The 26905-nt window shown below is 46.1% G+C and overlaps 1 protein-coding gene across 1 annotated transcript in view; it reads left to right on the top strand.

The window, feature by feature from the left end:
• Positions 1–5315: 5315 nt before the first annotated feature.
• LOC146356588 (vomeronasal type-2 receptor 26-like) overlaps positions 5316–26905 on the top strand; it is a 53535-nt gene continuing 31945 nt past the window's right edge. Inside the window, exons 1-2 of the mRNA XM_084830202.1 lie at positions 5316–5462; positions 9585–9670. Coding sequence (XP_084686328.1) covers positions 5316–5462; positions 9585–9670 — 233 coding nt within the window. The remainder of the gene's footprint in view (positions 5463–9584; positions 9671–26905) is intronic.

Below are 26905 nucleotides of genomic sequence, written 5' to 3' on the forward strand. Positions count from 1 at the left end.
TCAGAATTAAAGTGATAAAAAGCTTGGGAAAATGAAAAGGTCTTCTTAACCTGATGCTGAAAAGATCACATTGTGGCCTCCAGGCAAGCATCTCTGGGGTGGGCAATCCATAACCAGGTTGCCACCACTGAAAAGACTCTGGGGTTCTCCACACGGGGCTTTTATCCTGTGATTGAGATTGCTTACTCATGGAAGTTCGTGGATCTTTTACATGACATCATCAGCCTCCAGGGTGTGTCCTGTGCTAAATGACCTTGTTTGTAAAAAAATATTGGAGATAATGAGCTATTAAATTACAGAGCGTTGAGTCCCTCATGAAAAGAGCAAATCCCACAATAAGAGGAGCTAGATTTCAGAGCCATCTAGTGGCTGTATAATGAAACAGATAGAACAACACAGAAAGCGGGGGGACATGTAAAGGGAGCCCATTGTGATCCTGCATTTAAAACAGAAGCAGAAAGCGCTGCTAAAGTTGTGGGATTTTAGCCTGGTGTAGAAATGCTCTCTCTCATTAGTAGCCTCCCATTTCATCTCATTTGATGGGGTACCCCAGCTTAGGTCCCAGCTACATGGAAGGAAAGGACCACTCCGGTAACCTGGACCCCAAGCCATTTAGGGCTTTGTAGGTTAATACCAGTATTTTGAATTAGATCAAGAAATGGACTGGCAGCCAGTGAAGAACATAAAACATTTGCATAATACGTTCACATCAGCAAGTCCCCACTAACAGACTTGCCACTCTACTTTAGATCAGCTGTAGTTTCTTGACTGGTTTTAGAAGCATCCCCATGTATAATGCATTGCAATAATTCACACAAGTGCTTACCAGAGCATGGATAGCTTTATCTAGGCTATCCCTGTCTTTCAATTTCTAAAAAAGGTCTACTTTATAAAACTGTAAGGCCCTCTTCCTGGTAGCCACCCGTCTCACTTCCTTTGGTAGGGGCTCCCAAATAAGGACCCCTGAAGACGATCTTAGGGTCCAAGCAGGTACATATGAGAGGAGGCGATCCTTCAAGTAACCCGGCCCCAAGCCATTTAGGGCTTTGAATGTTAGTACCAGCACTTTGAATGGGGCCCAGACATGGACCGGCAGCCAGTGCAGCTAGAAAAGTACTGGCGTAATGTGATCTTGTTGGCCAGTCCCCGTTAGCAATCTCACTGCCCTTTTAAGAAAGTAAGCAAGAACTGTCTTCAACGATTCTGTATCCCAGATGGGATGAGTAGATGCAACATGAGCAGTGGGACTTCTCTGAAGGGGCCCATCAACACCGGGCTTTTCCTCCATGACGGGTGCGAGTTGAGGTCCCTCATGATAGATGACACAGTCGTGACTTCTCAGCCATCCTTGGTTTTCGTCCAGAAAATGAGGCGTTTCCAAGGAGTCATTTTACTGCAGTTTTGGGGGCTTGCTGCAGGTTCCCCTGTGGTTGCAGGCTGTCTGTCCCTTCCTTAACATGACTTCACATCTTACAGTGGGTGTGTTTTAGGCGTGCGTAGTGCCTGCGTCACTCTATGACGCTCCTTTGCTCCCCCATCCCTTTGCAGCTGCGTAGTCACAGAGGGGCATTTTCATCTATTTAATCACACTTGCGCACATTTTTGCAGCTTCGTATCTTTGCAATGGTTGGTTTGGGATTCAGGACCCAAGGGCTGGGGGGGGACCCTTGGGGGAGGGGACCCTTGGGGGAGGAACAACATTGCTCTGGCCACCATTTCGGTGCGATGGCTAGGCATGTAGGCTAGATCAGCGAAAAATAAAGGAACGCAAATAGTGCCCACTACATTATTTGCGTTCCCCTTTTTTCGCCGTTTTATCTTACGTAAATATTTCTTACATAAATATTATGTAAATAATCTTACGTTTTATCTTATGTAAGATAAATCAGCGAAAAATAGGGAACGCAAATGACGGCCGCCGTAGCCATTTGCGTAGGCTGGTGTTTTTTTGGGGAGGTAGCCATGATAGGCTACGTAACTTCTTACGTAGCCTATCATGGCTGCAAGGACGGCAATAGCGGTGGCAGCAGCCTGGCCGCAGCTGGCCAGGAGACCAGCCGCCAGAGCCGGAGCCGCCGCCGCCACTGTCGAATCCGCCGCATCCGCCCCAGGTAAGTGCTGCCCTGGGGGGATTCTGCAGGGTGGCGGGGGGCAGGAGGCCATTCCACCATGGATTCTGAGGGGCTGGATTCTAAAGAATCCGGCCTCGCTGGAATCCGTGGCGGAATTCTTTGCCATCCCTTATCAAAACCAAAAAAGGGGAGGTAACAACATTCTAAAACCATCAGTTTTGGATTATTACAGTATTCTAGAAAGAGTTAAAAAGGAGGGGGGAATATAGGTTACACATAAATTTCAGTAAAAGCAGACAAAATAGCCACATATGCAGAAGTCCATTTGCAAGTTATGCCTGTATACCACTCTTTCAAATGTTGCTAGCATTGTGAAGTTTTAAATCATTGCATTATGGGTGGTGAGCTTTCATCCTTCCAGTATCGTAGTATCAGCCTTTTAGCAACCAAAGGGTAATTTGAAAAGAACATTTACATCAGTAAATATTTAAGAGCTTTCCAATGCAAAATTTATCCATCCGATAGCTTCATCCCAAAAGGAGGCAACCATTGGGCATTTCCAAAACATATGAATAAGAGAAGCATTGACTACATTATACCTCCAACAATTAGCTGAATTGGACAAATCTTTACTAAAAAGACATTGTGGCATCCAATAGACCCGAAACAAAAGTATTTTCTTTTCTTTTAAAAAGGTGTAACCAAAGATCTGTTATCCGATACAGATGCCAAAATGGCAGTCAAATGGTTAAAAAAAATAGGATGCTCCAGTTCCTTGTTCTATTCCTGCTGTAAATCCCTTGTATCATATTTATGCATTGATAATAAATATTTATACACATCAGTCGTAGGTCGATATATCTGATCAGCTTCATTGAGTATTTCCAGTGGTGGAGACTCCAAAGCAGTAAAAGCTGCAGGACCGAATCTAGATACCGACAAATGTTTCAATTGCAAGTACTGCCATTCTGTTGTAGGGATGGCAGAGAATTCTGCCAAGGATTTCAGTGAGGCCGAATGCTAGTGCCCCCCGAAATCTGTGGCAGAACGGCTTCCCCCCTGCCCCCCCACGGATTCCCCCCCAGGACAAAGCTTATTTGGGGCGGATGTTCCGGCGGCAGCAGCTCCGGCAGCGGCTCCAGCGGCAGCAGCGGCTGGTCTTTCGACCACCTGCCGTAGCCGCCATTTGCATCCTGGTCTTTGCCGTGATAGGCTACGTAAGTATTTACATAGCCTATCACGGCAAGCCAAGCAAAACCCCCCCAAAACCAGCATACACAAATGGTGGCGGCTACGGCAGCCGCCATTTGCTTTCCCTATTTTTCACCGTTTTAGCCTACGTAAATATTTACATAGGCTATTACAGCGGGGGGGGGGGAAAGGGGGAACGCAAATAGTGTAGTGGGCGCTATTTGCGTTCCTTTTTTTCTCTGTAATAGCTTACGTAAATATTTACGTAGGCTAAAACGGCGGAAAAAAAGGAATGCAAATAGCACCCACTACGCTATTTGTGTTCCCCTTTTATTTCGCCATAATAGCCTATCTAAATATTTACATAGGCTAAAATGGCAAAAAATAGGGAATGCAAATGGCGGCTGCCATACCCACCACAATTTGCATACGCTGTTGCTGTTGTTTTACTTGGCTTGCCATGATAGGCTACATAAATACTTATGTAGCCTATCATGGCAGCCTGGCTGGACACAAATGGTGGCCACTACGGCAGCTGCCATTTGCGTCTGCACCAGCCAGTCCGCAGCCGGACCTCCGGCTGTGGACGGCCCTGGCTGGCTGCTCCACAGAGCCGCCGTGGAGCAGAGCTGGCCAGGCAGGATTCTGGGGGGGAGGACCAGATCGCCTCCCCCCCCTCAAGGATTCTGGGGGGAGGGATGGAGCACCTCCCCCCTCACCGCAAATCACATCCGCAAAAAGGTAAGTGACTTTCGTACATCCCTATTCTGTTGTAGCAGGCAAACCAAATTGATCTTGCAATGTTGAAAATAACAAGAACTCATCATCAACCCCCAGTAATTGATCCAGGGTAAAAATCATTTTATCGGTCCAGGTCCACCATAAAACATTTTTTTTTCCCATTCTTAAATCTGGATTTCCCCATAAAGTCAATTTAACATGGGAAAATCGGTCAAATTTAGGGATGTACAAACCCCTTACCTGGTTTCAGTCGGGCATCTGGTGGGGAGGGGGAGGCAATCTGATCCTCCCCCTGGAATCTTGCCTGGCTGCTGCAGGCTGGGCCGATCTGCAGCAGGGCCTCCAGCCGCTGCCGGGCTGGTGCGGATGCAAATGGTGTCCTGCATAGGGGTTGCCATTTGCATCCCTTAGGTAGCCCGTGACAGGCTATGTAAATATTTACATAGCCTATCACGGCTTAACTAAGGGAATGCAAATGGCGGCGGCTATGGCGACCACCATTTGTGTTCCCTTTTTTTTGCCGTTTTAGCCTATGTAAATATTTATGTAGGCTAAAACGGCAAAAAAAAAGGGAAAACAAATGGCGGCCGTCGTAGCCACCACCATTTGCATTCCCTTAGTTAAGCCGTGGTAGGCTACGTAAATACTTTTGTAGCCTACCACGGCTTCCGCAGGGCTGAAAATGGTGTCCCTGCATTAGCCGTAATAGCCTACGTAAGTATTTACGTAGCCTATCACGGCTACATGGAAGAAGCGAATGGCGGCCGCAGACGTGGCCACCATTCGCAAGTCAGCTTGGATGGCAGCAGGTAGGTGCTCCGTTCCGGGCCCATTTCGCAGGGTGGGGGGGTGGGGTGATTCATTCCGCCACGGATTTCGGGGGGCCAAATGCACTGCCATTTGGCCTCACCGAAATCCGTGGCGGAATTCTCTGACATCCCTAGCGTTAAGAATTGTAACTAAAGCTCATAATTGGAGGGCCTTTTCCAAAGGCCACCATCAAAGGTTAGGCACCTACCAGCCATCAGGGAAAACATACATTCGACAACATAGTGCAACCTAAGCCTGCATAATGCAACGTTCTGTTGCCCTTCAGGTTGCAGATTAAGGAACTGGACATGTTTTATTAAATAAAATGTGACTATGTGACACATACATTTTGCTGCAGAAAGAGACACAATTCACCTGCACAGACTGGGCTTCTTGTTCGCCATTCATGAGATCAACCAGAGTCCCAGCCTCTTACCCAACATCACCCTGGGCTACAACCTCTATGACAACCATTTCAATGTAAGGATCACATATGACGGCATGCTAGATCTCCTGTCTCCTGGGCAAAAGAACATTCCAAACTACAGTTGCAGAAGACGGAATCACCTGTTGGCTGTTGTAGAAGATGCTACTTCTGAAAACTCTGTCCATATTTCAGCCATGCTGGACACCTACAAAATCCCACAGGTAGGAATAGAGGGAGTGTCCTCTAATTGTACTTTGCTTTACAAGGGCTTCAGCTGTCTGTTGGGGGAGACGGAGGAGCTAAAGGCTTGTTCTAGCTTTATATGACATTTGAGCAGCTCTCTCTCTCTCTCTCTATATATATATATATATATATATATATATATATAAATATAAGCCTTTTATCCATTTATACATGTCATGTTAAATTTCCCTCCAGAAAAAACTAACACTGAACTCTGATTGAAACCAGAGTAGAAAGAGGATTTCCACTGCATTTTATATTGAAAAAAGAGAGGATAATGCCCATATATGTTATTTATTTATTTATTTATTTATTTTTATTTATTTATTTATTTATTTATTTATTTCATTACTATACTGCCCAATAGCCGAAGGAAGCTCTCTGGGCAGTTCACAAAATTAAAACCACAAAAATACAACAGAAAATGCAATATCAAATATAATAGAATAAACCTACAGGATAAAAATACAGCCAAAGGAAAACTAGCAGCAACACAGATATTTAAAATGCAATAGCAGATTTAAGACAGCACAGCTGAAAAAAGCTGTATAGCATTTCAGTGCACTGCAGAAAATGAAGCTTAAAACCCTCACACTTTTAATCCTCAAAAACATGAATCTGCAATTCTGCAGATGACAAAGCAGTGTGTGTTGGGGGCGGGGCGGTCAGCAGAAAGGTGGCAGCATGGGAAGGATTTAAGCATCGCCACCCCTTACTGCTTCTCCAATCCCAAACTGCTTTTTGCTAGAAGCACCCATCAGGATGTCAAAGCACATGTTTAACTGGAACAAGTTCTTAATATTGGAGCAAGAAAAGAAGGTTCTCTGATGGGACTGAAACCTATCAACATTTTACTAGGGATGTCAGAGAATTTCGCCACGAATCTCGGGGAGGCCGAATGCCAGCGCATTCAGCCCCTGAAATCGGTGGCAGAACGGTCTGCCACCCCCCCGCCACCCCCCTGGGATGGGACTTACCTTGGGCGGATCTTCCTGGTGGCGGCAGCGGCGGCTCCAGCGGCGGTGCGGCGGTGGCGCAGCGGCGGCGGCCGGTCTTCTGACCAGCTGCTGCCACTGCCATTTCCAGTAAAAAAAAAAAAAGTGATAGGCTACGTAAAGATTTACGTAGCCTATCACGGCTAGATTTTTAAAAAACACCGTGATAGGCTACGTAAATGTTTATGTAGCCTATTATGGCTGATTTAAAAGAAAAAAAAATGCGCATAAGCAAATATATGCCCATGGGCACCGCCATTTGCGTTCCTTATTTTGGCACATCTTAGTCTACGTAAACATTTACTACGTAAACATAGACTAAGACAGCGAAAATAAGGGGAACGCAAATAGCGTATCGTCTATGCTATTTGCATTCCCCTTATTTTCACCGTCTTACTCTACATAAATGTTTACGTAGACTAAGACGTGCCAAAATAAGGAACGCAAATGGCGGCGCCCATGGGCGCCGCCCTTTGCATACGCGCGTTTTTTTTTCTTTTAAATCAGCCATGGTAGGCTACATAAACATTTACATAGCCTATCACGGCGGACTGCAGGGACGCAAACGGTGGTGGCAGCTATGGCTGCAGCCATTTGCGGAGCCGGTCGGCCAGGATTCGGGGGGGAGGGACGGAGTGCCTCCCCCCCCCAGCCAGAATTTTGGGGGGAGGGATGGAGCGCCTCTCCCCCACCATGAATGTCACCCTTCAAAAAGGTAAGTGACTTTCATACATCCCTACTTTTAACTCCAGAGTGTCTACTAAAGGCAAAAGGTCCTCTCCCAGTATATTGAGTATAGACTTTGTGCACTTTGGGATAAACATCTGTATATTGCAGTGAAGAAACTTCTGTTAATGAAGAATCATGTTTGCTCTCTAGAGAATGGAGAAATAAACAGTCCATGTATGATTTTGGGAATCTCCCAAACAGTCTGTGTGGGTCTAACAATATGTATCCCAGCTGTTCAGATGTTATTGAGAAGTGTCTGTCAGGCATATGTGTGTGTTTTCTCATCCCTCCATTCCCTGCTTACATCTTTATGTTTATCTTATGTATGGCATGAAACTAGTGATGCTGAATTAGCATACCTCTTTTGAAGTCTCCAAACATCCTTTATCTATGCAATCTGGAAAGTGTAATCCTACGCATATAACTCAGGCTGAACTCCTATGCATCCTTATTTAGAAGAATGCTGACCACACTGACATTTTAAAGTATTGTATGTATGTATGTGTGTGTGTATGTGTGTGTGTGTGTGTGTATATATATATAGTACTGAAATAATTTTATTTCAGCAAATATTTCAGTTTTTGTACCATCCTTTGAATGAGGAAATAAGGGAATGTTTGGAGCCGTTTTTGAGCCTCGTGTGGTGCAGAGTGGGAGGCGGCTGAAACTCTCCCCATGATCTGAGTTCAATCCCAGCGGAAGCCAGGTCTTGGGTAGCTAGCTCAGGTCAACTCAGCCTTCCATCCTTCCGAGGTCGGTAAAATGAGTACCCGGCAATGGCAATGGCAAACCACCCCGCTATAGTCTGCCATGAAAATGCCAGCGCAAGCGGCGTCCTTCTAGAGGTCAGTAATGACCCGGTGCTTGCACAGGAGGAAACTTTCCTTTCCTTGGAGCCGTTTTAGCTTAGAAAAGGGGCATGACACTGGAAAGAGGTTCATGCAGATACTGACACCGTGCCTCACCAGGAAGTATATAACACGATGCATGATGTGGGGAAAGTAGACGGAGAGCAGTTTTTTCTCCCTCTCTCATAATATGAGAATGCAACAGAGTTATTTAATGAAGCTGAAGAGTGGAACGTTCAGGATAGATGATCTGAAGTACCTCATCACACCAAAAGCACACACGCCTTTCAAAGGCGACGAGAAAGACAGAGCTTTTCCATACAATATGCTCAAAGCGTTTTGCGACAATAAAGCACTATGGGGAAAACACACACACAACACATATCCATATGAAAGAAAAGTCAAAACTATTTCATAAGAAATACATAATAAAAAAAATCAAAAATAATAATTCAGTATAAAAACGCAAAACCAAGGAAAACACCAGCTGGTTAGAGTACAACAGTACAGTATGGCCAGTTTAGAATCCCAGGTGACAGCAGGAACGGGATGAAACACCCTCTCAGCTCGAGGACAAACATGAGGTGATGGCGGGGAAAGCAGCAGCAGAACGAGACCTGTGTGGACAGAATGCTGGACTAGATGGAGCCTTGGTCTGATCCAGCAGGGCTCTTATGTTATTATGGAGACAGGCCCAGTCCCACGTAAGACTCCCTGGTCTTTGCTCCATCCACATTGAAGGTGGAGGGTACGATTACTTTCCATTTATTAATTTTATATTCGTTTATTTATTTATTAGATTTCTATACCACCCAATAGCCAATCATTCTTTATTTATAGCACTTATATGCTATATCTAAACAGATTCTGGAGCAGTGAACAATAAAAAAATAAAAAGAATAAATCTCCATATTAAAAAAATGTTTAAAACTGTTTTTAAAATGCTTATTCCAATGAAGCTGTGGCAAGGACAGCTTCTTGAAATGAAGAGGTTTTCAGGAGGCACTGAAAACAATGTGGTGTTGGTACCTGCCTGTCCTCCAGGGTCAGGGAGGTCCACAGAAAGGGGGCCACCACACTGAAGGCTCTTCTCCAGGAGGACTCTGGTTGGGCCATAGGTCCATGTGGAACCACCAGGAGCATGCAATCCAATGACCTCAGTGACTTGGTGGGTTGATAGGGGAGAAGGCGCTCTCCAAAGTAGCCTGGTCCCTAGGTATGATCCTATTGTGCCTTCAAGAGCAGAGGCACCATGCCTCTGAATACTGGTGGCCAGAGAAGAGGAGCCAGAGGGCTCACTTGCTTTCATGTCCTCTTTGTGGGCTTCCCACAGGCAGCTGGTTGGTCCCTGTGGGAAACAGGAGCTGGACTAGATAATCTTTCTGGACCCAAATGCAGAGCACTATGCTGCCCTTGGGGGGCTGTGGTGGTGATTGCAGAACCTACTCCATGTGCCTCCTATTTTTGTAATAGATGGACGTTGCCCTACCAATCAAACAAAACGTTCACCTCTTTTATTCCTTAATAGGTCAGTTCTGGTTTTGTCTCCAGTGACATTAAGGATAGAACCCAGTTCCCTTTTTTCTACCGGGTGGTCCCAGAAGATGAAGACCTGTACCTGGGGATGGTCAAACTGCTCCTGCATTTCAGATGGATGTGGACTGGTCTCTTTGCTCCAGGCAATGACAATGGAGAGAGGTTCATGAGGACGCTGACACCGGTGCTCACCAGGCATGGTGTCTGTGTTAGGGGTGGATGAAAGTCACTTACCTGTCCTCGAAGCTTGTTTGCAGTGGGGGGGAGGCAGCCTCGCTGCTCCCCCCGCGAAGTTCAGGCCGGGGGGGGAGGCTTCCCGCCTCGCCCGGCTGAAATTCAGACCGGGGGGGAGGCTTCCCGCCTTGCCCGGCCGAAATTCAGGCCGGGGAGGAGGCGCCTCGCCTCGCCCGGCCGTGAACTAAACAGTTAAAAAAAAAAAAACGCCCCCGTGATAGGCTACGTGACGATTAACGTAGCCTATCATGGCTAGATCTACAAAGTCAGCCGTGATAGGCTACGTTAATCATCACGTAGCCTATCATGGGTGACTTTTTTAAAAAAAGCACTTACACAAATGGCGGCCCCCATAGGGAGCCGCCATTCGCGTTCCTTATTTGGTCGCTGTAGTCTACATAAAGATTTACGTAGACTACGGCGAAAATAAGGGCAACGCAAATCTTTACGTAGACTACAGCGACCAAATAAGGAACGGGAATGGAGGCTCCCTATGGGGGCCGCCATTATCCGTACGCGCTTTTTTTTTTTTTTTAAGTCACCCGTGATAGGCTACGTGACGATTTACGTAGCCTATCACGGCTGACTTTGCAAATCTAGCCATGATAGGCTACGTTAATCATCACGTAGCCTATCACGGGGGTGTTTTTTTTTTTTTCTTTGATTGGAATGGCGGCGGCGGCAGCCGGTCAAAAGACCGGCTGCCGCTCCCGCCCCGGACAAACACCCGCCGAACCGCCGGCCGGACCCGCCGCCGGGAGGGACATTCGCCAAAGGTAAGGCCCGTCCCGGGGGGGTTGCGGGGGGCAGGGGGGTGCTGAGAATTTCTCCCCGAAACTTGTTCGGGGGGCCGAACACGTTGGCGCTTGGTCCCCCGAAGTTTTGGGGAGAAATTCTCCGCCATCCCTAGTCTGTGTTGCTATCTCAGAAAGAATCCCTGAAATGAACGCACATGAATTTGGAGTTCCCGTTATATCGGATGTCATCTGGAGAAAAGCTGCCTTCTGTGCCCTTCCCACCCAGACCACTTTGCATGAGGTCTTTGGAAGATGAGGCAAAGGCGGTACAGTTCTTTTTGGATGGTTGTGGCTTCCCGTCGCTATCTTTGGGCACAAGAAGCGGATGATGCACCTCCATGTGTCGCCTCATGGCAGACGTGCCCACTCGTGGACAGCCCCCTTCTTTTCCTAGCTGCACACAGCTTCAACAGATATCACACATCACGACATAGCGGTCGTTCTCTGCATATTTGAAGAAGCGCCACACATAGGAGCTCACCCTGCCACCACCATTTCTTCTTTGGGGAATGGGGCCTTCGGTCCCAGATGAGGTGGCAGCTGGAGCTGCATGTTTCCACTCATCTGTGGATGGTGTTGTTGATGGTGTTGTTGATGGTGCTGACCAGTGCTTAGCAGGGGATGTTTGTTCCTGGGGTTTGGGATTTCTCCCAAAGAACCCAGAAGGCTGGAAGTGGAGAACAGTGTCAGACCCAGTCTCAGCAGGGACACCATTGATCTAGAAGAGCTCCTCATCATCTTCGCTGTCCGGATCACTGATGACGCTAAGTCCTCCGGCATTTTTTTCAAAATCACCTGAGCCGCCGCCCACGAGGTGATCATCAGCAGGCAGCTGTGGACCTGGTTCACCTGTCCCACTTCCGCTGTCGGATGCAGGGAGGACGGTTGTGGGCGTCTCTGTAAAGATTCAAAATACATAGAAGCAGAGTTTCATGAGAAATGCGACTTTTACACATGAGTAATAGCCAAGCAAATAAGGGGTAGTATCAGTCATTTATGAGGCCATTATTGAAGAGGAATATGGTAAATATATAGGAGCTAAAATGGCCTGGGAAACAACAAACTGTGGCAAATTCTGAAAGAGATGGGGGTACCAGACCACCTTACCTGTCTCCTGAGAAACCTGTATGAGGGTCAAGAAGCAACAGTAAGAACCAGACATGGAACAACCGAGTGGTTCAAAATTGGGAAAGGAGTACGACAAGGCTGCGTAATGTCACCCTGCTTATTTAACTTATATGCAGAGTACATCATGAGAAACACTGGGTTGGATGAATCACTGCTCGGAATTAAGATTAAGGGGAATTATCAGCAACCTCAGATACGCAGATGATACCACCCTAATGGCAGAAAGCGAAGAGGATCTAAAGAGCTTCTTGTTGAGGGTGAAAGTGGAGAGTGCAAAAGCTGGTTTGAAACTCAACATTAACAAAATGAAGATCCTGGCATCTGGCCCCATCACTTCCTGGCATATGGAAGGGGAAGAAATGGAAGTAGTGACAGATTTTATTTTGTTGGGCTCCAAGATCACCGCAGACAGTGACTGTAGCCATGAAATTAAAAGACGCTTGCTCCTGGGGAGGAAAGCTATGGCAAACCTAGACAGCATAGTAAGAAGCAGAGACATCACCTTGCCAACAAAGGTCCGTCTAATCAAAGCTATGGTTTTCCCAGTAGTAACATATGGCTGTGAGAGCTGGACTATAAGGAAGGCTGAGCGCCGAAGAATTGATGCTTTCGAACTGTGGTGTTGGAGAAGACTCTTACGAGTCCCCTGGACTGCAAGGAGGTCAAATCAGTTAATCCTAAAGGAAATCAACCCTGAGTGCTCCTTGGAAGGACAGACACTGAAGCTGAAGCTCAAATATTTTGGCCACCTAATGCGAAGAGAAAACTCCCTGGAAAAGACGCTGATGCTGGGAAAGACTGAAGGCCAAAGGAGAAGGGGATGGCAGAGGATGAGATGGCTAGATAGGATCACTGATGCAATGAATATGAACCTGAGCACACTCCGGGAGAGTGCGCAGGACAGGAAGGCCTGGCGTGCTATGGTCCATGGGGTCACGAAGAGTTGGACATGACTGAACGACTGAACAACAACAATATCAGAAGAGTCACAGCTAAGAATATGGTCTTCACAGCCCTACAAATCTGTATCAGCTGGGTTTAAAGAAATGGTATTAAAAACAGTCCATAGATGGCATCCTATAAAGGTATATAAAATCAACAGCGCATTATCAGGCATGACTTGGAGAAACTGTGGCTTAAGGGGATCACTTGAACATATGTGGATCTTCTGTCCAAAGGTCAGACCATTCTGGCATGAAGTAACAGAGTGGTTGAGTCAAGTAACAAAACAAATGGTAATTCCAAATGAAATGTTATTACTGTTCACACTGTTTCCTGGGGAGAACGAGGGACTGTTTCATAAAGAATGATTGGCAATACTTGTAGGAGCTGGGAGGATCGAGATTGCCACAATGTGGAAAAATGCTCAAGTTCTCTCATTTTGGAGATACCTTGATCAAATATGGTCAGTAGCACTGGCTAGGGATGTACGAAAATTCCACCACGGATCTCGGGGAGGCCGAATGCCAGCGCATTCGGCCCCCCGAAATCAGTGGTGGAATGGCCTGCCACCCCCTGCCACCCCCCCCGGGCCGAAACTTACCTTGGGCGGATCTTCCTGGAGGCGGTGGCTCCGGCGGCGGCTCCGGCGGCGGTTCGGCAGCGGCAGCTGCGGCGGCCAATCATCCGACTGGCTGCCGCTGCCGCCATTTCTAGTTTAAAACAAAAACAAAAAAAAAACGTGATAGGCTACGTAAAGATTTGCGTAGCCTATCACGGCTAGGTTTTAAAAAAAAAACCCGTGATAGGCTACGTAAATGTTTACGTAGCCTATCACAGCTGACTTTTAAAAAAAAAAAACGCGCGTACGCAAATGACGGCAGCCATGGCCGCCGCCACTTGCGTTCCTTATTTTGGCACGTCTTAGTCTACATTTATGTAGACTACGACGGCAAAAATAAGGGGAACGCAAATAGCGTAGCGTCTACGCTATTTGCATTCCCCTTATTTTCTCCGTCTTAGTCTACGTAAATGTTTATGTAGACTAAGACGTGCCAAAATAAGGAATGCAAATGGCAGCGGCTGTACGCGCGTTTTTGTTTTTTAAGTCAGCCATGATAGGCTATGTAAACATTTACGTAGCCTATCACGGCTGACTGCAGGGACGCAAACGGCGGCGGCTATGGCCATCGCCATTTGTGTCCCTGCTAGCCAGCGGCCGGATGTCCGGCTGCTGGCGGAGCCGGCCGGCGGCTCTGCAGAATCGCTGTGGAGCACAGCCAGCCAGCCAGGATTCCGGGGGGGAGGAATGGAGCGCCTCCCCCCCATCCAGGATTCCAGGGGGAGGGACGGAGCGCCTCCCCCCCCACCATCAGCATAATCTGTGGAAGGTAAGTGCCTTTCGTACATCCCTAGTGCTGGCGGAGAAATTAACCAGCCATTTTCATGTAGCTAGAGGAGAAAGAAAAGCAGATAATTTTGTGGCAACTTGGTACCCATTCCCAATGTTTTTCTGAGAACCGAATGTAGGAGATGGACCTCCAACTAATCAACTGGGCTTTTGGCATGTTGTTTATTCAGTCAGTCACTTCTGATTCTTCGTGACTTCATGGACCAGCCCACGCCAGAGCTTTCTGTCGGCCGTCGCCACCCCCAGCTCCCCCAAGCTTGAGTCCATCACCTCCAGAATATCATCCATCCATCTTGCCCTTGTTCGGCTGCTCTTCCTTTTGCCTTCCACTTTCCCTAGCATCAGCATCTTCTCCAGGGTATCCTGTCTTCTCATTACATGGCCAAAGTACTTCCTTATGGTCCAGCTCTTGCAGCCATAGGTTACTATGGGGAAAACCATTGCTTTAACTATGCAGACTTTTGTTGTCAGTGTGATGTCTCTGCTCTTCACTATTTTATCAAGATTTGTCATTGCTGTCCTCCCATGTTTTCTCCCTCTATTTGCCAGTTATCAATCCAGCTGGTTGCCATAATCTTGGTTTTTTTGAGGTTGAACTGCAACCCAGCTTTTGCACTTTCTTCTTTCACCTTCATCATGAGGTTCCTCAGCTCCTCCTCGCTTTCAGCCATCAAAGTGGTATCATCTGCATATCGGGGATTGTTAATGTTTCTTCCAGCAATTTTAACTCCAGCCTTGGATTCATCAAGCCCAGCACATTGCATGATGTGTTCTGCATACAGGTTGAATAGGTAGGGTGAGAGTATACAACCCTGCCATACTCCTTTCCCAATCTTAAAGCAGTCGGTTGTTCTGTGGTCTGTTCTTACCGTTCCTACTTGGTCATTATACAGATTCCTCAGGAGGCAGACAAGATGACTTGGTATCCCCATACCACCAAGAACTTGCCACAATTTGTGATGATCCACACAGTCAAAGGCTTTAGAATAGTCAATAAAACAGAAATAGATGTTTTTCTGAAACTCCCTGGCTTTCTCCATTCTTCATTTTTGTTAGCAATGCTTCTTAAGGCCCATTCAACCTCACTCTTCAGGATGTCTGACTCTAGCTCACTGACCACACCGTCAAATCTATCCCCTATACTATTATCCTTCCTATACAGGTCTTCTGTATATTCTTGCCACCTTTTCTTGATCTCTTCTGCTTCTGTTAGGTCCTTGCCATCTTTGTTTTTGATCATACCCATTTTTGCCTGGAATTTACCTCCGATGTTTCTAATTTTCTGGAAGAGGTCTCTTGTCCTTCCTATTCCATTATCTTCTTCCACTTCCGCGCATTGCTTGTTTAAAAATAATTCCTTATCTCTTCTGGCTAGCCTCTGGGATTTTGCATTTAATTGGGCATATCTCCCCCTATCACTGAGGCTTTTTGCTTTCCTTCTTTCTTGGGTTGTTTCCAGTGTCTCAGCAGACAGTCTTCTTGCCTTCTTGGTTTTCTTTTTCTTTGGGACGTTTTTTGTTGCCGCCTCCTGAACAATGTTGCGAACGTCTGTCCATAGTTCTTCCAGGACCCTATCTACTAAATCTAGTCCCTGAAATCTATTCTTCACCTCCACTGCATATTCATTAGGAATATTCATGAGCTCGTATCTAACTGATCTGTGCGTCTTCCCTATTCTCTTTAGTCTGATTCTAAATTGTGCAATAAGAGGTTCGTGATCTGAGCTACAATCAGCTCCAGGTCTTGTTTTTACCAACTGCATAGATGTCCGCCACCTTTGGCTACAAAGGATGTAGTCAATCTGATTTTGGTGTCGACCATCTGGTGAAGTCCGTGTATAAAGTCGTCTCTTAGGTTGTTGGAAGAGAGTGTTTGTTATGCACAGTGAGTTGTCTTGGCAAAATTCTATCAGCCTATGTCCTGCTTCATTTTGTTCTCCCAGACCATGCTTGCCTGTAATTCCAGGTGTCGTTTGACTACCCACCTTAGCATTCCAGTCTCCTGTAATGAAAATAACATCTTTGTTTGGCATACTGTCCAGTAGGTGCTGCAGATCCTCATAGAACTGATCTACTTCTGCTTCTTTAGCATCTGTGGTTGGGGCATATATTTGGATCACTGTGATGTTAAATGGCTTACCCTGAATTCAAATTGAGATCATTCTGTCATTTTTTGGATTGTATCCAAGCACTGCTTTAGCCACTTTATGATTAATTATGAAGGCTACTCCATTTCTTCTGTGGTCCTCTTGTCCACAGTAGTAGGTCTGGTGGTCATTTGATGTGAAGTGGCCCATTCCAGTCCATTTCCATTCACTGACACCCAAAATGTCTATATTTAATCTTGACATCTTGACATCTCCCCAATAACCACATCCAATTTGCCCTGGCTCATAGATCTTACATTCTAGGTTCCTGTCATAAGATTTATAAGGCCTGGAGTGCTATGGTCCATGGGGTCACGAAGAGTCGGACACGACTGAACGACTGAACAACAAGAACAACAAATGACTCCACGTCAGATTTCAGGGTTAGGCGAGCAGTGCAGGGTTGGGCACGGATGTCGCCTGCTATGGCAGATTTTAGGTGCCCTCTCTCTCTGGATATCCTTCTTGGGCTCCGGAGATTATGGCCCTCCATTTGTGTTTCCCAGTATGAGGTTTCCCTGTTCTATGCAGCAGCCTTAACGGCCTTCTTTGGGGCCCTTAGGATTTCAGAGTTGGTTTGGGCTTCCAAATCTGACTTGTCTGGGAGGGCCTTGAGATACTCCGATGTACAGGTCTGTCCCAATGTAATCCACCTCCGCATTCGGAGATCAAAGACCGATCAGTATGGCAAGGGCACGACAGTGGCCCTCGGCCAAGCACAAGTCGATGAGTTATGCCTCGTCAGGGCTTTATAGGCCTTTTTGGAGTGCTGTGGGTTGGGGGAGGGACCCCTGTTTGGTCACTCCAACGGTTCACCATTGATGAAATTTAAATTCTGGGCAGTCACCAAATCAGCTCTATCCATGCTAGGCCTGGGTCATTTTCGATTTGGAACCCACTCTTTCCCCATTGGAGCAGCGTCCACGGCAGCCACTTTAGGCTTTCCACACAGGCACATGATGGCTGTGGGAAGATGGCGCTCCAAAGTGTTCCGGTCATACGTTCATGATTTGTCTGCTTCTTCATGATACATTTTCTCTTTGCGTGCCCTAATGTTCTTATTCTTTAGATCATCGGACTCAACGTATGCCAGTACAGGTGCTCATATGAGGGCACAGCATGGTGTTTTGGGCTGTACAAAGGGCTTCTCCGTTGGCCTTCAGATCCCAGCTTCAGTTCCCCCGACATGTCACGATCCAGTGGCTTGGCAGATGGGGCATGCGGTGGGAGTCCCTCCCCCCCCATTCCACCAAGGTCTTCCTCCGCTGGTCCTGGTGCTGCATCTTGGGGGGAACGACTTGGGCTGTAAGCCAGGCAAGGACCTGATCGAGCAGGCCTTGGGCGATTTGCAGGTGATCCGGCATAGCTGGCCAGAGGTAACCATACTGTGGCCCTTGATCCTTCTGCAGATCAATTGGAAGGCTGAGAATAACGCTGCCATTGACCAGGCATGATGGAAAGTTAACAGAGAAATGGCTTGGGGGCTATGTGAACATGGAGATGGGTTCATCACCCACCGGGAAACAATTTGGACAAGGAAGGAGCTCTACAGACAGGACAGTGTACGCTTGTCTAATGCAAGGAATGACATATTTCCCTTCGATCTGCAAAGGGGCCTGCGCAGGTGGGGGGAGTTTCACAAGCACTAGGCGTGTGACTCCTGTGGCAGCTAGGACAGGCAAAAGCAGAAAGAGATTAGGGATGGTGTGCATGCAGAGGGACCTTATGGTGACAGGTGACGCCTGAGGCCCCCCAAACGGGTTGTGCGGCTTGGCGGGGGGATAAGGGTTGCCTGGGAGACCAACCCTCCTCACTCACCCAGGTGTTTGGCGGCACCAGGAGGGGGTGATGGGGGAAGTTCTACCTCCCCAGAAGGGACAATCTGGAGGGGTAGCAAGATCGACCCCACTGCTCAGGCTGGGTGTGTTTTCGCCCAAGAAGTGCCAGCTAGTCGCTGACACAGCCAGGTTCATTTGTAACACCACCCTTCCCCTGCAGCCTTCAGACCTTCAGCAGATTTTAAGAAAGAAATAACTGTTTTCAACATTTCTGTATCTTTGATGGGATGAGCAAATGCAACGTCAGCAGTGGGAGTCTCTCGCTTTCAAGGTACCTTCCGCGCTCTGGGCAAAATCTGTAAACTGTACTGCGCTCATCTTTATTTTATGTTATTATTTTTAAAATGTGTACCCGTCCCCACCCTTCAAGTTTTTTCTTTGCTGAAGATCCATCTGGCTTTGCTGACCTTCCCCCTGTTTCCCCCATGGGCGAGTGTCTGGCTCATTGCTAAGTTCTTACCAACGTGTTTTTCTCCTACCGCACACCTGTGCATGAAGCCTCACAAAGAGTTCGGGATGTATCGGAGTCTTTCTTCCCTTTATAATTATCAGAATCATGGTGATCTAGTCTTCTTCTTCTTGCCAGCACACCAGGGATTTCCCAGAAAGATTGCTTTTGAGACCAATAGCATAAACATCAGGATCAAGTAAAGCTGGAGGCAATTTCTTGCACTGGACATGAAATTCCTGGTGCATAAATACTTTGCACACCACTGAGAACTTGAGAGGTGGCTTAGGGCAGGCAGGGATGCTGCTGGAGCGAGGTTGAATATCATCCCCTTTGGATCAGGAGCCCTGGCTGAGCTCCACCTGTATTAGCAAACGCACAGCCTGCAGCCTTGCTCCTGCGAGGGGGTTTCGGCTTCTCACAAGGGAGCAGCCACAAGGGAGAGAGCTGCAGCAGGCATGATCAGCACGGTGCTTCTACTGCTGCTATTTCAGCTCCTGCCCTGTGCAGCCTGGGGGAAGCTGAAGTCAAAATGTACTTTGAATTTGAGGGGAGATCAATATAATCCTTGGAATTTTTATAGTCCTGGAGACCACACCATTAGTGCAGTCTTCGCTATACTACATGCGATAGTCCAACCAACCTCCTTCTCCTACCCTCCTTCTATCATCATTCGAATGTAAGTAATTATGTAGTGATGTACTTCACGCTCCTCCACTGAGATCTGAATCTGATTTCTTAAGCTGATTGAAAAGAGACAACAACTATGTCCTTGCCAACCACCAAACTGTCTAGAATGCACATTCTGCTATTTTCACCCAACCTCAGCTAGGGATGTCAGAGAATTCCGCCATGAATCTCGGTGGCGAAACGGTCTGCCCCCCTGCCCCGTCCCCAGGATGGGACTTAACTTCGACGAATTTTCCTGGCAGCGGCGGCGGAATTTTCCTGGCGGCCGCCATTTCCAGTAAAAAAAAAAAGTGATAGGCTACGTAAAGATTTATGTAGCCTATCTCAGCTAGGTTTTTAAAAAATACCGTGATAGGCTACGTAAATGTTTACGTAGCCTATCATGGCTGAGTAAAACAAACAACAAACAAACGCGCGTACGCAAATGGTGGCGCCCATGGGTGCCGCCATTTGCGTTCCTTATTTTGGCACATCTAGTCTATGTAAACATTTACGTAGACTACGGTGAAAATAAGGGGAACGCAAATAGCATAGCATCTACGCTATTTGCGTTCCCCTTATTTTCACCATAGTCTACGTAAATGTTTACGTAGACTAAGACGTGCCAAAATAAGGAACGCAAATGGTGGCGCCCATGGGTGCCGCCATTTGCGTACGTGCTTTTTTTTTTTTTTACTCAGCCATGATAGGCTATGTAAACATTTACGTAGCCTATCACGGCTGACTGCAGGTACGCAAACGGCAGCAGCTATGGCCGCCGCCATTTGCGACCCGGCCAGCCAGGATTCGGGGGGGGGGAGGGATGGAGCGCCTCCCCCCCAGCCAGAATTTCGGGGGGGAGGGACAGAGTGCCTCCCCCCGCCAGCCAGAATTTCAGGGGGAGGGACAGAGCACCTCCCCCCCCATCGCGAATCAAATTTCGTTAAAGGTAAGTGACTTTCGTACATCCCTAATCTTCAGCTGGTGAGCTTCACATTGAACACTGACCTAGGATATCAGACTAAAGAGGAGGGCGGGGTTTTTTCCTAGCATACTTCTAATCCAAAAGAGCAAACCCTTGCCTTTTAAAGAATGTGACTGGATATGGGCTAAATAGGTTCCTTTTCAGTTAAAGAGTATGTCTATTGGGTGGTAGAGAAATGTAATTAATAAATAACACAAAAACACATTATCTCCTGTGATGGATTTCTCCTTCCTAGGTTATCAGGTAACCGTATCCGTCTAATTTCCCAAGTGCACAGTGCCACCAAGGAGATGCAATTTCACTAAATTCTGGTATTGACAACAAAATTGTTTTTTTAGACAGGACTCTGAGTTTAGGCATGTCTTTTCATCAAGATCAGGCGTGTCTTTTCACTTGAAAATCTCAAGCAATTTTGTTGTTGTTCAGTCGTTAAGTCATGTCTGACTCTTCGTGACCCCATGGACCATAGCACGCCAGGCCTTCCTGTCTTCCGCTCTTTCCCGGAGTGTGCTCAAGTTCATATTCATTGCATCAGTGATGCTATCTAGCCATCTCATCCTCTGCCGTACCCTTCTCCTTTTGCCTTCAGTCTTTCCCAGCATCAGGGTCTTTTCCAGGGAGATTTCTCTTCACATTAGGTGGCCAAAAAATTTGAGCTTCACCTCCAGTATCTGTCCTTCCAATGAGCACTCAGGGTTGATTTCCTTTAGGATTGACCAAATTGACCTCCTTGCAGTCCAGGGGACTCATAAGAGTCTTCTCCAGCACCACAGTTAGAAGGCATCAATTCTTTGGCGCTCAGCCTTCCTTATAGTCCAGCTCTCACAGCCATACATTACTACTGGGAAAACCATAGCTTTGATTAGACGGACCTTTGTCGGCAAGGTGATGTCTCTGCTTCTTACTATGCTGTCTAGGTTGGCCATAGCTTTCCTCCCCAGGAGCAAGCGTCTTTTAATTTCATGGCTACAGTCACCATCTGCGGTGATCTTGGAGCCAAGAAAATAAAATCTGTCACTGCTTCCATTTCTTCCCCTTCTATATGCCAGGAGGTGATGGGGCCAGATGCCAAGATCTTCATTTTTTTAATGTTGAGTTTCAAACCAGCTTTTGCACTCTCCACTTTCACCCTCAACAAGAGGCTCTTGAGATCCTCTTCCCTTTCTGCCATTAGGGTGGTATCATCTGCGTATCTGAGGTTGTTGATAATTGTCCTGGCAATTTTAATTCCAACCTGTGATTCATCCATCCCGGCGTTTCTCATGATGTACTCTGCATATAAGTTAAATAAGCAGGGTGACAATATGCAGCCTTGTCGTACTCCTTTCCCAATTTTGAACCAATGGGTTGTTCCATGTCCAGTTCTTACTGTTGCTTCTCGACCCTCGTACAGGTTTCTCAGGAGACAGGTAAGGTGGTCTGGTATTCCCATCTCTTTAAGAATTTGCCACAGTTTGTTGTGATCCACACAATCAAAGCCTTTATGTAGTCAATGAAGCAGAAATAGATGTTTTTCTGGAATTCTCTTGCTTTCTCCATGATCCAGCAAATGTTGGCAATTTGATCTCTAGTTCCTTGGCCTCTTTGAAACCCAGCTTGTACTTCCAGTAGTTCTCGGCTGACATACTGCTGGAGCCTAGCTTGTAGGACTTGGAGCATAATCTTGCTGGCATGTGAAATGAGCACAATCGTACGGTAGTTTGAACATTCTTTGGCATTGCTCTTCTTTGGAATTGGAATGTAAACTGACCTTTTCCAGTCTTGTGGCCACTGTTGAGTGTTCTTAATTTGTTGGCAAATTGAGTGCAGCACTTTAACAGCATCATCCTTTCGGATTTTAAATAGCTCACCTGGAAGACTGTCATCTCCTCTAGCTTTGTTGTTAGTAATGCTTCCTAAGGCCCACTTGACTTCACTCTCGAGGATGTCTGGCTCAAGTTCAGTGACCGCACAATCATGGCTATCAGGGACATTCAGATCTTTCCTGTATAGTTCTTCTGTGTATTCTTTCCACCTCTTCTTAATGTCATCTGCTTCTGTTAGGTCCCTGCCTTCTTTGTCCTTTATCATGCCCGTCTTTGCAAAAACGTTCCCTTGAGATCTCCAGTTTTCTTGAAGAGATCTCTAGTCTTTCCCATTCTGTTGTTTTCCTCGATTTCTTTGCATTGTTCATTTAAGAAGGCCTTCTTGTCTCTCCTTGCTATTCTTTGGAACTTTGCATTCAGTTGGATATATCTTCCCCTTTCTCCCTTGCTTTTCGCTTCCCTTCTTTCCTCAGCTACTTGTAAAGCCTCATCAGACAGCCACTTTGCTTTCTTGCATTTCTTTTTCTTTGGGATGGATTTCATTGCTGCCTCCTGAACAATGTTACGGACCTCCGTCTATAGTTCCTCAGGCACTCTGTCTATCAGGTCTAATCCCTTAAATCTATTCCTCACCTCCACTGTATATTCATCAGGGATATGATTGAGGTCATACCTGAGTGGTTTAGTGGTTTGCAAGAAGCAGCTCATGATCTGAGCCACAGTCAGCTCCAGGTCTTGTTTTGACTGACTGTATGGAGCTTCTCCATCTTTGGCTGCAAAGGACATAATCAATCTGATTTCGATAGTGACCATCTGGTGATGTCCATGTGTAGAGTCGCCTCTTGTGCTGTTGGAAAAGAGTGTTTGCTATGATCAGCGTGTTCTCTTGGCAAAACTCTATTAGCTTTTGTCCTGCTTCATTTTGTACACCAAGGCCATGCCTGCCTGTTATCCCGGTGATTTCTTGACTTCCTACTTTAGCATTCCAATCCCCTATGATGAAGAGGACATCTTTTTTTGGTGTTAGTACTAGAAGGTGTTGTAGGTCTTCAAAGAACCGATCAACCTCAGCTTCTTCGGCATCAGTGGTTGGGGCATAGACTTGAATTACTGTGATGTTGAATGGTTTGCCTTGGATTCGTACTGAGATCATTCTATCATTTTTAAGATTGTACCCCAGTACTGCTTTTCCCACCCTTTTGTTGACTATGAGCGCTACTCCATTTCTTCTAAGGGATTCTTGCCCACAGTAGTAGATATGATGGTCACCTGAATTAAATTTGCCCTTGCCTGTCCATTTTAGTTCGCCGATTCCCAAGATGTCGATGTTCAATCTTGCCATCTCATGTTTGACCACCTCTAGCTTACCTTGAATCATTGATCTGACATTCCAGGTTCCTAAACAAGATTGTTCTTTACAGCATCGGATTTTCTTTTCACCACCAGACACATCCACAGCTGAGTGTCCTTTCGGGTTTGGCCCAGCTGTTTCACTCTTTCTGGCGCTACTTGGAAATACCCTCTGCTCTTCCCCAGTAGTATATTGGACATCTTCCGACCTGAGGGGCTCATCTTCCGGCGTCATCCCTTTTACCCTTGTGATACGTTCCATGGGGTTTTCTTGTCAAGAATACTGGAGTGGGTTGCCATTTCCTTCTCCAGTGGACCACATTTTGTCAGAACTCTCCGCCATGATCTGTCCGTCTTGGGTGGCCCTGCACGGCATAGCTTATGGCTTCACTGAGTTACACAAGCCCCTTCGCCACAACAAGGCAGTGATCCATGAAGGGGACATGAAGCAGTAAAGGCTGCTAAATGTGGGGAAATGTATGTTGATTCTGTTGCTGTGAATTGCCTGGGAGATTTGAAAATGTGTTCATATACAAATCTAGTTTGGCATGCATTTTATACGTAAAGCTTGTTATTTTAAGAATATGTTTTAATTCAATCCTTTTCATAATTTTAACTTCTAATTTTAATTAGTAACTACTAACTACTGCATTTTTATGTAAGCTTTTGTACTTTTAGTCACTTCGTTTTCTGCTGCTATGATCCAAGAACTAATGCAATAAATGTGATTCATTCATTCATAATAAAAGACTCAGCATCTAACCCAGTCATAATTAGGATATTTTCTATTACATAGAATCAGATTTACGTTTAAACTACTGATGTACAATTCTCCCTTGTAGAGGATGTGTGCCTTTCATCAGTTTGTCGAAATTCTGAGCAGTGGTTCAAAAGTTATTAAGGTTATTCTGCACCATGAAAGCCTATTTGCAGGACTTGTTGGCAATGGAAAATCGGACATGCTCAGTTTCATTATAGAATGTGACTTTGCAAGGTGAGACTATATGTTACTACACAGACTGGGAACCTAGCATGGCAGGGGAGGGAGAGCAGCAAATGGCACCTCGCCAACCCACCCAAGTTAAAATGCATAGCCTCCAAGGTCAGCAGAGTTAGTTCTATACATCAGGCAGAAAATCCCACAATCACCTCTCCCCATCCTTGGCAGTAAAAATACAATAAAATCAAAGCAAAGAATGAACGATTTCCTGCCCTTTCATGATGCTCAAAACCTGCCACCTGAGACCACTGCTTCACTCTGCCTCATAGTAGGGTTGTCCCTGGCCTCCCAACCCCTCACCACATGTTCCCAATCTGGACCAGCCCCCCTGTGCATCCAATTTACATTGCCAAACTGCATCTATTTGCAAGGTGAATAGAAGGCAATGGGTGAAAGTCTGCTATCCACCCCTCTAGTGCCCTGATCCATATGAAGTCCCATGAGCTTATTTTTTGAGTTAAAAATACAACTCAGCTACATCTTTAAATTAATATGTAATTTGACCCTCAGATAATTTGGGAGGGGTGGGGATGGAATGCACAGGCAGAGGAGTGGAAGGATCGGGGCCTCACAATACATTCCTAAAAGCAGAAAGGCAACACAAGGGCCCCAATCCTTGCTCTTTATTTTCTGCGTGGTGGGAAAATGACAGGCAAGGATTGTGTCTCACACTAGGGTTATATTCACATGTTACAATGAGTGTGTGTGTGACAGAAACCTTGGTGTCTTAATGGGCCACATTCTCATTGGTCCAGGTAATAACAACATTCCAGATAACAGATAAGAACTCAATAGTTTCCTTATTTCTGGTCCATCAATAAAGATGTCAAAATCTGTGTTAGAACTGTACACCACTTCACATCTTAATGGCCATCCAGTAATATTTACTTGTACAGGTACATAACCATAGTAACTACTTTGCTTAACAATACTTTATTCTTCAAGGAGCTTATGGGCATCTCTATGTTGTTATTGTTTGTTCATTCAGTCGCTTCCGACTCTTCATGACTTCATGGACCAGGCCACGCCAGAGCTTCCTGCCAGCCGTCGCCACCTCCAGCTCCCCCAAGCTTGAGTCCGTCACCTCCAGAATATCATCCCTCCATCCTGCCCTTGGTCAGCCCTTCTTCCTTTTGCCTTCCACTTTCCCTAGCATCAGCATCTTCTCCAGGGTGTCCTGTCTTCTCATGATGTGGACAAAGTACTTCAGTTTTGCCTTTCATATCCTTCCCTCAAGTGAGCAGTCTGGCTTTATTTCCTAGAGTATGGACTGGTTTGATCTTCTGACAGGCCAAGGCACTCTCAGAGTTTTCCTCCAGCACCTCACTTCAAAAGCATCTATCTTCCTTCGCTCAGCCTTCCTTATGGGCCAGCTCTCGCAGCCATAGGTTACTCCGGGGAATACCATTGCTTGAACTATGCGGACCTTTGTTGTCAGTGTGATGTCTCTGCTCCTCACTATTTTATCAAGAGTTGTCATTGCTCTCCTCCCAAGAAGTAAACGTCTTCTGATTTCCTGGTTGCAGTCAGCATCTGCAGTAATCTTTGTGCCTAGAAAGACAACGTCTGTCACTGCCTCCACGTTTTCTCCCTCTGTTTGCCAGTTATCAATCAAGCTGGTTGCCATAATCTTGGCTTTTTTTAGGTTTAACTGCAACCCAGCTTTTGCACTTTCTTCTTTCACCTTCATCATAAGGTTCCTCAGCTCCTCTTCACTTTCAGCCATCAAGTGATCTCATCAAGTGATCTCACTCCTCTTATTTCCATTTTAACTCTTTTCATGGAGGGCATCTCTATATCAACTGAAAATCCTGCATTTAATATGGGGCTTCCTGCTTCCGTAGTGAATGCAGAATCACAACTCCCTTTTTCACATGCTTCCTTTTCCCCCAATCTTCCCCCTCCTTCTCCCCTTATCTGAGTCTTCCATTATCTTTCATTGATCTCACTCCTCTTATTTCCATTTTAATTCTTTTCATGGAGGAAACTGAAGCAGAACACAATGGGGTAATTTGATAGTTCAGTATCTGCGATCTATTTAAAAATGGAACAAAGGGCATTTAGTGCAGGAGATGCCTGGAAAGACCACAGCATCATATAAAGAGCCCCCTAACTTCTGTGAAGGAGCAATCTCAATCGCAGGATAAAAGCACAATGTGAAGGGAGCCTATAAGGTCATCTTCATGTAATTTATGTGTAAACAGTTTAAATATTGACTTCTGTTGCAGTTTGAATAAAATCAGGGAGATAACACCTTTTTCTCTCCTTTAAAAAACAATGAGAACATCTCTACTCTTGTCCTAGTATTGGCGATTGGTAAGGAGAAATTATCTATTCAGTTTCCTTGAATGGGGCTCTTAAGGAATATTGTTCTTCTTGTCTGCAAAAAAACCCTTTTTTCTTTGAGGGGGGGGGTGGAATTAGATTTCATGCCAAACTTGTCCATTTGCCTCTCAGATTCATCAGTAGTTGTGGTGAGGTGTGGGGGATTTCTTCGCCTTTATGCGATTGTCAAAAGGTTCCTATCATCTTCAGTCCAAGTTCCCAAGGAGTGGTTTCTTTG

The sequence above is a fragment of the Heloderma suspectum genome, chromosome 2, assembly GCF_057233095.1.
Source record: "Heloderma suspectum isolate Gila_16-S chromosome 2, 16-S_ref, whole genome shotgun sequence".
Taxonomy (NCBI): Eukaryota; Metazoa; Chordata; class Lepidosauria; order Squamata; family Helodermatidae; genus Heloderma; species Heloderma suspectum.